At 45.3% G+C, this 11,369-nt stretch overlaps 1 protein-coding gene across 1 annotated transcript; it reads right to left on the reverse strand.

The window, feature by feature from the left end:
• Positions 1-1,935: 1,935 nt before the first annotated feature.
• Positions 1,936-8,084, reverse strand: LOC123163920 (transcription factor GTE8). The gene is made up of 10 exons (XM_044581324.1): positions 7,643-8,084; positions 5,832-6,591; positions 5,685-5,733; positions 5,525-5,589; positions 5,356-5,410; positions 5,224-5,283; positions 4,946-5,067; positions 4,756-4,822; positions 2,612-2,733; positions 1,936-2,525 (listed from the first exon to the last, which is right to left on the reverse strand). Exons 2-10 carry the CDS (start codon positions 6,534-6,536, stop codon positions 2,157-2,159), a joined length of 1,614 nt encoding a protein of 537 aa, XP_044437259.1. The 5' UTR covers positions 6,537-6,591; positions 7,643-8,084; the 3' UTR covers positions 1,936-2,156.
• Between the last annotated feature and the right edge of the window lie 3,285 nt (positions 8,085-11,369).

The raw sequence follows: 11,369 nt of genomic DNA on the forward strand, positions 1-11,369 counted from the left end.
ACGAAGGATAGCAAGGGAGCTCCTATTCCACGCGCTATGCGTTGAGTATCGACCAAACGCACACACCCTCGCTCCCTACGCGCGGACTTGGGCCGACCCAAGACCTGGGCAGGGCTCCCCTGTTTCCTTTTTATTATTATTTTTCTTTTTTTGTTTCTTTTTATTTTCTGTTTTCCCTTTTTGCTTCTTTCTAATAGTTCGATAATTCAAAAAAATCAAAAAATGTTGAGGATCGCAAAATAACTCATGAATTTCAAAAGTGTTTGCCAATTTAGAAAAACTAACATTTAAAAAACTTCTTGAATTTTTATAAAAAAATTCGAATTTTGATGAACATTTTTTGTATTATAATGCACAAATTTTAAATTTTTCGTGAAATTTTTTGAATTTTATTGAACATTTTTGTATATGATGAATAAATTATGAATTCAACGAATATGTTTTATATTTTATGAAAATTCAAGAACATTTTTATATATGATCTACAAATTTTGAACTCTACGAGCATTATTTAAAATTGATGAACATTTTTTCAAATTGCTAAACATTTTTAAATCTCGAAAACTATTTTTTGAGGTTGATGAAAAAAATCGTAATTTCAAAAAAAATGCAAATTTGAAAAAATGTCCCTAAATTCTAAGTATCTTCAGAAATTTTAAATAAAAATGTTCGTATTTGAAAGAAAAATATTTGAATTTCAAAAATGTTCATGACTTCGAAAAGAAAAAAATGAAATGAAAAAAAAGAAAGGAAATAAGCACATGGCTCTTAAATGGGCTGTAACCACTATGGCCCATTTTTAGTTTTTCCCTTGTTACAATATTCACGTATTATTTGACAAACCATGCATATAAAACTAAAATAATACTTACAAATTATATTTTTTATAAAGTAAAGCAGTTAAGAATTATTTAAGAAGTATTAATATAAATTTAAGAATTACATATTGTTGTTTAAAAATATATTGTTTTCATACATATTATTTGCCTTGTCATTTTTAATATATAAATATTTTGGCAAACACACAAAAAAATTTAAACATGTAAACACTTTAAAACAACATAAATATTTCTTGTATACTACATGAATATTTTATTAAATATGTGAACAGTTTCAAAAATTATATGAACATATATTCAAATATATAATGCACAAATATATTTTTCAAGTAAGTTATTTTATTTGTATGTATATTATTTATAATGAACGAATATTCTAACTTTATTTTTTACTGTGATTATAATTTACATATTTTTACCAAATTGTAGAAAAGAAAAAACTAACAAATGGAACATGTCCAGTGCAGCTCATTTAGAACCCATGTGTGTCCAGCTATAAGCCATTATGTGCTTGGCTATCAATTTTTGCGGGGGAAAGGAGGTCTTTATTGCTTAAGGTGGTGCATCAAACTTACAAAATTTAACCAAACACTAAAATGTAATCATTCCATTCCTTTGAATTACGCACACCAAACACAAGGACGGAACCAACCCATTACAGTGAAACGGAACCATGACATTCCATTACACTCCGTTGGGGAACCAACTGCACCCTTCATGTACCATCCGACGGTTGCAACACGACATACCTGCGCATTCCACCACACCATGGATGAGCAACCCCATGCACAAATTGCTCTGGGTGTTCATCAGCTGAGCCAAGTGACCATTGCACCTAGAAGTTTTGGACTTGAAGCGGCAGGACACCCAGCATCTTTCATGTTCATGGTCACGCATGAAACTCCCCCGAGTGTCAGTTTCAGATTACACAAGTTGATCTGACAGCCATCACATGTATGAGTGAAGTCCTAGCGTAGTTACCCTGGCCGTACCTGTCGGCCATTCTGTGCATCACCATCCGGATGTGCTGGTCACGACTGCAGGCAAAATGCCATTTCACTGGGATAATACACCACCATCGCAAGCGTAATATATATACACAAGCACTTCACTACTATCTCTTTTTTTTCTCCTTTTCCAATTGTTTTACAGAACATTCGAGAAACTCACTCTGAATACCACAACAGTTACAGTGCACTCCGCTTATGTCGACATAGCCCGCTTGCGGGGCAGAATCACATCGTAACCTTATAACCACGATGTACGATCGTGTTGGTACACAATACGTATGAGAAACAAATCACAAGGAAAAAAATGCTACCCACAGCAGCCGATCTCTCCTTCCTCCCCGTCAATATCCATATCCACAGCGGGTGGTAATATGCTGTTGACATCGACGGAGGGTGGTGATATGCTGTGGGCATCCACGGAGGGTGGTGATACGCTGTCGACATCCACGGAGGGTGGTGATACGCTGTCCTCCATTTCATCTTCGACCTCTTCTTCGATGTCTCTCTTCATGAAAAGCCCGAGCCTCTCCAGCGGGCTTCCGAGGCCAGGTGGGAGCTCCATCCCGTCGACGAAATCCACAATTAGCTTGGCAGGAGGGTTTAGTTCCCACTTTTTGCTGATGTTTTCCAGGTCCTTTAGGAAGTCGCTGTTGTCAATGTCAACGGTCTTCTTCATCTGCAAAATGGAAAAAGGTTGAATAGCCACGGTGGGACATCAAGCTTAGAGACTCGCTGGATGGTCACAGGACAAGCAGCTACTACCATGTGTAGTGCCAGCCGTGCTGCCTCCCTTTCTCGCTCCCTCTTCTTCCTTAGTTCTTCATCTAACTTGAACTGTGCAGCAGCTTCAGCGGCCTTCACCTGGGCCTCAATCCTTTCTTTCTCTGCAGCACAGAACGAATTTGGAGGAAGCCATAATAAGGCTAGCATTTAACGGCAATGGTGTAACTCAATGTCAACGCGGCACAAAAGAGTACGACCTAAAAATGAGCCATACAGAATATATTTTTAGAGTTTCTGTTCTCCATTTTCAAGGAGTTCATGTTGTTGCCCATCATCCATACTGCTATATACTCCTTCCGTTTCTTAATGTTATTAGGTAGATATGTTTTTGAGAGAAATTCCAATTTGTTAGGTGTATTTGCTTTATTTCCATTGAACTGCAGATTCTACCCAAAATAAATCCAACAGCCATTTATTTTTGGAAGCCATGCTTCATGTATGCAGTGGTCCAAGTTATTTTTTGGAAGGATAATTAATTTATCACCCATAATTATGCCTGTAATCACCAAACTAAGCAGGGATATTTCTATCCCAAATCCTCCATTATTGTGCCCAAAAATATAACTAACATTAAGGAATGGAAGGAGTATAGAGTACTAGGCCGGTACAGGGGTAAGTCGGTTTGTTCCAAACAACCCACAACCTTTAGTACCTAGACTTACATACCAGACGCTACAGTAATGGAAAAAACTCCCAGAACCAAGAACCAACTCATCCATCTTAACATATCAGACAAATAACAGCTACCCTTTGAAAAAATATCAATTCATGTTGTGAATTCTTCCTTCCTTGATTGCCTACAAGCAACGGGACTTCCTTTAATAGAGAAGCTATAAACTGATTGTCTAGCTGACAGGCAACTGTCTATAATTAACTGATGCGTATCTATCAGCTACCGCTAATGCTTAATGCATAAGCATCTTTCATTTACTAACCAGATTGTATTTTACTTATTGCCAACTTACTTCAGATAAGATCAAAGTAAGTACAGCAATGGTCCCTGAAACTTGATCATGTGGTATTCATGACCCTTTCCAATGTGTACATATGCCTCAATTTTGTAGGGATGCTCTTCCTTTTAACAACTTTCATGTTGAATTACAGTAATATCTGTATCATATCATGCTAGCAAAGTAAAAAATACAATGTTCCAATGTAAGGGCACTCCACTGGTAATGGAAACATATGGCAAAATAGGACGTAGAATGACTAGAGACAAAGTTGAACTCTTCAAATTGGCTGGCACATGGATGGTTTCGAGCAAGAGGAAAAGGCAATTCAGAGAACCACACATGAGAAAGAAGATACTTGGTTCATCAACAACCATTTTAAGAGTGGACAGGGTTAAGGCATATAAACCATATACGTAGCACACAATAACTATCAGTTCCTAGCCAGTACACAATGGTAGCTAACAATGCCAAAATTAGCTGAACTAGGTGAAACATCACTATAAGCCAAGGCATGAAATACACAAATTACGGACTGTACAAATAAATCTGGGGAAGGGACACTTTTGGCATTCTTTTTGTAGTTGTGCACAAGAATTAAGGTCTGATGACTAATAAACTTGTTCAAAAAACATAATCCATCCATTAACAAACTATTCAAGATAAAATATCAAGCCTCACTTTCGCCTCACTTATTATTAGTGCCATATCAGCATGTGAGACTATAGTGAAGCATCGAACAGGCCCATTGTGAACACCAAAAAAATCCCATATCTTATAAACCCTCTGTTCCCAAATATAAGATGTTTTGGCAGTTCAGGCAGTTCAATTTGAACTGCCAAAACGTCTTACATTTAGAAACAGAGGTAGTACAATTCAAACAAGTATATATCTTAGTTTTGGAATAAGAATTCAAAGTATCTTATTTTGGGCATGAGAATTCAAACAAGTTTAGCTTATTTTCTGCGTGAAACATTCAAACAAGTGTAGTTTATTTTGGGTTTAAATGAAAAAGTATCACATTTAAAGAACGGGAACTACAAGTCCACATGACTACGAGAGAGAGCTCAGTGCACATGTAAGATACTTGACCAAACTCACAGAACTGGTGGACAGCAAAATGTATCCAGCCTATATAAAATTGCTGATCAGAAGCTCGTGGTTAATTATTACCTTCTTGCTGCCTTTTTTCCAGCCTCTCCTTTTCCAACTGTAATTTTGCAGGGTCTATTTGCTGCCCCTAAGAAAGAGATCAAAACAGCACATCAGCCAGAACTGCAAGTGCAGCAGAAAACTTGCTGACTAAATAGCACAATTGTAATACTAGTGTACAAATTTTAGCATACATATTACAGAAAATTACATGGTCCAGAAGTGCCTTCTGCTGTGCCTTCACAATCGTTCCAGCAAAACGCCTCTTAAGCATTGCTGCACGCAGGGCCTTGGTTGGTGACAAAGGTTCAGCCTGTAAATAACTTCCGTCTCCTGAGATTCACATCACAACATGCATTGCATTAGCAACAAAATATATGTCAACAAGATTGTGCCAAGTTCCTAACTGTTATGTTATCACCACAGATAAAGAATTAAACAATAATTAGATGAACAAAGATATGATAAAAGAGGGCAAGCTGATAGAACCTTGTCCATAGGAAGAAAGAGGCGAAGTTGAAGTATCACTGCAAGACCGTGATTCATTTCCTAAGAGAGCAAACAAAAGCATTAACAAAACAGATGGCATGGGATACAATTAGATGGAATTCATCAACATACCAATCGACTGAACTCTGTGCTCACTTGACTGGACCTTAGTTGTGTTAGCGCTCTCCTAAAGATGGAATACAAGTCTTAGGAGGGACAACTGAGAATTTGCTTCACTAATGATGTGCCATAAAACTAAATACAGAAATGCATCGAACAGAAGGGAACTCGTTGTCAAAACCTTGGTGCATGGGATAGAATGATTTAAAGAGCCCTCCTTGCTACCAGCTGCTTGCAAAGGTGTCTCTGGATTATTAAAAAAAACATCTATAATCATGACAGAAAAGTATAGTCCTGAAAAGTTTGTGGCACATAATGAAAAGAAGTTACACCATTCACACCTTTGGATAAGGTCTGCCCCGATCCACGCACACAAAACTTAATTTTTACCTGTCCATATAACATATAGCAGTACATTAAAATCATATTGCCGTTAGAAAGACAAAATACCAAATAACCAAGTGAATGAAGGTATCAGGTGGTCTTACTTTGGAGGATATTGCATTTGTCAATGTCTTCTTTGCAGATGAATTTGAGCATGCGACCAACCCTCCAGAAACCACTGGCTTTGAATTGACAGCCACACGAGCCTTAATTACCTTCATCGGCAACTGCACTGGCTTCAGATTTCTGTCGCTCCATTTTCTTTCATATGATGTCCATTCCGAATTAAACATTATATTCAGCTGTTCAGCTACTGTGTGGACCTGATTTCCAGGAGGATTATACGTCATTGCATTTGAAAATGTTAGTCTCACATCTGCTGCAAACTCATCGGTGCTTGAATAATTCTTGTTTGTGAGTTTCTTCTTGACAGTGCCCAAGTCCATTGGATTGCGGATAACATCAAAGTAATCAGGAATGCCAAATAGGTCTGGATCAACCGGTTTATGGAACAGCCAACCACCCGGGTGATCCATGAGCTTCCCCAGAATATTTCTACAGACCCTTGTCTTGCTAGCATTCATGCTTCCAGCCTTGTTGTTAGAAGATGGTCGATGCTCAGATGAAGATATTGACGTCGTCCCAGATTTTTGAGACCGTTTACTTCCCTCAACCTCTGAATCTGTACCAGAATCTTCTGACCCACTGCTTATATAAACTGACCTCCGCCTCTTACAGGCTTGCGTGGTCATTGTGATTGGTTTAGTACTTTCTGATTTTGGCAAATGAGCAGTAACTTCAGGCTTCATGATGCCCTCTCCGATAGACACACATGGTACATACAGCACAGCTTCTCTCAGTCAGCTGAAAACAGAATATTCAGTCAGAAGCAAGCTGCTTAAAATGCCGAGATAATCATAGGCCAGACAGGAAAAAGAAGACGGAGGACAATGAGACTTGGTCATGTACTATCCATTCTAGGATGAACAGTTTATTTTGACTGGACAGAACTTAGGGCAGTACAGATAAAATAAAATCTACTCCTCCGTAAACTATGAAAATAACAACAGTAACAGCTCATACAGACAACGAGTGGTCACTAAATTTCAATTTCTTATTTTTCAAAAGAGGAAAGTAAGAACTCTGAATCTGGAACAAAATGTGTGCTGAAAGCATGGAGTTAATGCCCCATAATCTGCGGCAGCTAGTAACAAAACAGAAGGATGAATACAGTAAGTGTAACATGCATAGAACACACAGGACAATCATCAAATGTTTCCAAGTAAAAGTCAGAGTTCATAGACAATTTTTCCAAAAAGGGACAACTTTCCTTATCCTGTGTTCGGGATGTTGATCCCCCTAGTTTTATTTTGCCAACAATGGGAAACGGTGTGCGTTATGACCCCTACTACCAAGCATATACTAGCTGGGGTCTACTACGGATCCCCCACGGACTACTGCGATTATGTCACCACGATGGAGGCGGCATACTACCAAGCAGGGTATTATCCTTAACTTGGTTCCATGGCATTTGTTAATCAACAAGGCTAGCCGAATGGCCTTTTCTAGAAAAAAAATTGTTTTTTTTCTCTTCTCCTAGTAAGAAGCTAAGAAACGGCCTATTGGAGATTCCCCAATATACCCTAAAAGCCTCAATTATGCAAGAGTGGGCAGCCCAATTAGCGCAAGATATCTATGATTCTAGGGTTAACGGCCTATTGGAGATGAGATTCCCTGACACGATACTACGAGTCCTTATTATGCGAGGCTAGGCGCCCGGCTATCCAATCCCCAGTCGAAGGAGCCACCCCAAATTTGCCAAGAACCCCAACCCGTTAACCCTAGATTCATAGATCGTACCCTCGTGGCGTGTGCGAGAGAGAGAGAGAGAGAGAGAGAGAGATAAAGAACCAACCTGAGCGTGTCTTGGGCGGGGCGGGCGGAGGGCAGACCCCCTGGGAGTTCCGTAGGAAGCCTTTGCCCCGGAGGGAGAGCCTCCGCTGGCGTCGCGGGGAGCCGGAGACTTGCACGCGCGCGGAGGCTAGGGTTTCGGCCCGGGCTCCGCGGCGCGCGGCCTCCGCGTCGAGGCGGGGCGTCGGGGGGCGGGCGGTGGAACAGGCCGGCGGGGGACGGACGCGGGAGGATGGGGCCGGCGGAAGGCGGGGAATTTGGGCGGGAGCGGTGGGTGGTCGGTCGCGGGGGCGGAGGAGCGGCGGGAGGGCGTCGGTGGCGGGCGGGGGAGGAGCGGCTGGGGGTGGATGCGGAGGCGGGAGGATGGGGGCCGCCGGACGGCGGGGGGGTAGGGGAGCGGCGGCGCTGGAGGAACCCTAGCGCGAGAGCTTTTTTTTTCTTTTTGGTGCGAGAGAGGAGAGGGAGAGGGCAGAGGGGGCGGGGAGAGAAGGGCCGGCTCGTTTCGTGGATGGAGTGGCAATATCGGCGTAAATACAGGCTCGTTCCAGGGGCTAATAACTTAGAACTAGCGATATTTTGTTACAATCAGGAAATCTCCCCCGGGTTTTTTTTCAAGTCCTCCCACGCGCGTGTGTGTGTCTGGTTTTGTTAAGAAAATGTATGCACCCGCAAAAAACGTCAAAAAAAATTGGTTCTTTTTCGGTCGGAGCTGCTAAGACCAAGAAGTCATCGCGTCCCGTTCCATGGCGTGCAGCCCGTCTGAGGCGCCACTCCACGGCGCGACCCCGTTTTATTCGGGTGTGTCCGTTTGGGGTAGAATGGACGAATAGCGCGGCCCAACGCGCGGCCCTAAACGGACAAATGTCCGGATTCCGTCCGTTTTCGACGCATCCCCGGCCCAAACTTGCGCCAAGTTTGGGGTGAAATGGACATCGCGCGGACGGGCTCGCCGCTCGCCCTTGTCCCCCCATGGCCCGCCTGTCGGGGACACAAGCAGTCCCTTCGCTTCCAACGCTTCCACCCCCTCTCCCCGCCACGCCGCCGGCACCGCCGCTATTCTCCGGCCGCCTCCTCACCGCGCAGCCCCAGCCGTCCATACCAAACCACGTCTCGACATGGCCGCCACCACGCCCGCGCTTTCGCCGTAGTTTTGGCCGTCGATCGGAGGAGGTTTGGCCGTCGCCGTTGCAGCCGGCGGTAGAGGGGATACGACCGCCGGCGACGTACCACGGCGGCCACGACAGCTTCTGACGAGTGCTCCAAAGCGGCCATTAGCCGGCCGCCAACCACCCCTGCTGCATTGAGGTGATCATCGCGGCCTCTTTTCCACCACGACCGCAAGGTGTTCAACACTTTGCCCACAAAGGTATGGATAATGGAGATGAGTTTTTCTTCCACCACTTCATTTGTTCATCGGACGATTCGTCGTCGGATGATGAAGATCTTGTGGTGGCTGCACTGGTCGTTCACGACCACATTCAACGGCAGCTTCCTCGGTACAGGGGGTCACTCACTGGCCGTGCTCCCAACCTGAACCGCAACAGGGAGAGAGGCCACGCCCTGCTCTATGCCGATTACTTTGCGAACACCCCGCTCTTCAAGCCGGATAAATTTCGTCGCCGTTTTCGAATGGCAAGGCATGTGTTCAATCGTATCCGAGAGGGAGTGGTTGCTCATGACTCATACTTCGAGTGCAAGACGGATGCCCTTGGCAAGCTTGGATTCTCCTCTTACCAGAAATGCACCGCGGCCATCTGCATGCTTGCATATGGAATTCCAGGCGATCTGATGGATGAGTATGTGCGTATGAGTGAGACAACATGTCTGATGTCAAATGTACAAGTTCTGCCAGGCTGTGATCGAGGTGTTTGGCCCGGAGTACTTTAGGCAGCCAACTGTCGCTGATACAGAGAGATTGTTGGCGACCAATGCAGCTAGAGGCTTTCCAGGCATACTTGGCAGCATAGATTGTATGCACTGGGAGTGGAAGAACTATCCATTTGCTTGGCAGGGCCAGTACAAGGGGCATGTCAAAGCGTGAACTGTCATATTAGAAGCGGTGGCTTCGCAGGATCTTTGGATATGGCATTTGTTGAGGATATAACCATCAGAGTCACCCGCCCAGGAGGGGCCGGGTTATGTGATAATGATCATCACGTAAAGCCCAATACCAGGCTAGAAGATGGCGGATTCATAGTGGGCTTAAGACCCGGAGGCGGCTTAAGGCCCGTAGTGATAAACCGTCGTTATGGCAAGACTTGTAATGTAAGGCAAGAGTAGTTAAGAGTCCGAGCCGGATACTGTTATAAGCCGGCCGGGACTCTGAGAGCCGCGGGGCGTCAACCTCTCTATATAAAGGGACGACCCGGCGGCGGTTCAGGACGGGAGACAACAGATCGAGAGCCGGGCATAGCGATTAAGCTCCCTGCTCATCGAAACCCTAAGCAATACCACCTCAACTGGACGTAGGCTTTTACCTTCAACGTAAGGGGCCGAACCAGTATAACCCTCGTGTTCCTTGTCCCGTTTAACCCCTTTAAGCTTCCTAGCTGCGATGGCTCCACGACTAAGTCCTTGCACAAGGACATCTGCCGTGACAATTCCACGACAGTTGGCGCCCACCGTGGGGCTCGCGCGCGGTGGATTTGAGTTCTTGAAGGGCAGCTTCGAAGGGCTCAAGGGATACGCTGTGGGCCGGATGACCAAGAGTCGTCGCGGCAAGCTCTACATCGATGATGCAAATTGGGGCCCCGACGCCGACTCAATTGAGTACGGGTACCGGGTCCCCTTCGGCGGAATCCATGTCTTTATTGGCAAGATTGGTGAGCCGGACCTCTGCGCCGATCTCATCGAGACGGCTCAACGTGCAAGACCCGCTCGGACTTTGCCTGCCTTGAAGCGTGCTTTCGTGGGATGCGTCCATGGAGAGCTCTCTAAAGGATCTGGATCTGGTGATGAGACAACCGCTCGCTCTGACGGCGAGTCATCCACAGAAGAGACCGATTCGTTATACCAACTTCAAGATGGCAGGCTCAAGGGTTGTTCCGATGGCGACAGTATTCCGGACCCCTTTGAGCCGCCGAGCCGGGTTGGAATCTTCATGGCTGGCGCACAACCTGTTCAAAACCCCACCGCCGGGGCAGGAAGCCCTGTGCCCTCGCCGGCTCAGGTGCTGATGGATCTCACAGACAAGATGACGGTCCTGTTAACCGCTACGGTCGCCACGGCGGATCAAGCTCAGCATGACGCGGAGGTGGCACAGTTAAAGCTCGATCTAGCAAAGGCCAAGGAGGATCTGGCGGCGGAAGGGATCAGGATGGCTGCAGAGAGGGCGGCTCTCGACGCCCAGACTCAGCTGATTCAAGCGCAGTCTTTCCGGCTCACGATGGATCAGAACGCGTCCAATGAGGTCATGAGAAGGAGGCATCAAAAGGCCCAATCTCGACTCCCTCCGGTTTACGATCCTCGAAACCTCTTCAACACGCCTGGTGCAGGGCCCAGTAACCCGCCAGAGATCACGGCGCCCGGAGCTGGAACGCCAATCCAGCCCCAAGTGATGGGGCCTCCCCGGGTGAACACTACCCCGCCTCAGCACGTGCCAATACCACCGGGTCATTATGCCAACCCGTTGGAAAACATGGTCGCCGCGGTGGCCCGACTGGCGGCTCTCCCAATCGATGGCGACTCTCCAACGGCGGTCGAAACCCGTCGGGTCAGAGAGCTCCTTCAGA

The sequence above is a fragment of the Triticum aestivum genome, chromosome 7D (genome assembly GCF_018294505.1).
Source record: "Triticum aestivum cultivar Chinese Spring chromosome 7D, IWGSC CS RefSeq v2.1, whole genome shotgun sequence".
NCBI lineage: Eukaryota > Viridiplantae > Streptophyta > Magnoliopsida > Poales > Poaceae > Triticum > Triticum aestivum.

Excerpts from the sequence above, each read along its gene's own strand:
- LOC123163920 (XM_044581324.1), bottom strand. The coding sequence starts at position 6,536 with ATGAAGCCTGAAGTTACTGCTCATTTGCCAAAATCAGAAAGTACTAAA. Across the intron at positions 5,590-5,684 it reads GGGGCAGACCTTATCCAAAG|AGACACCTTTGCAAGCAGCT; the intron begins GTGTGAATGGTG and ends TTAATAATCCAG. Across the intron at positions 2,526-2,611 it reads CACGGCTGGCACTACACATG|ATGAAGAAGACCGTTGACAT; the intron begins GTAGTAGCTGCT and ends TCCATTTTGCAG.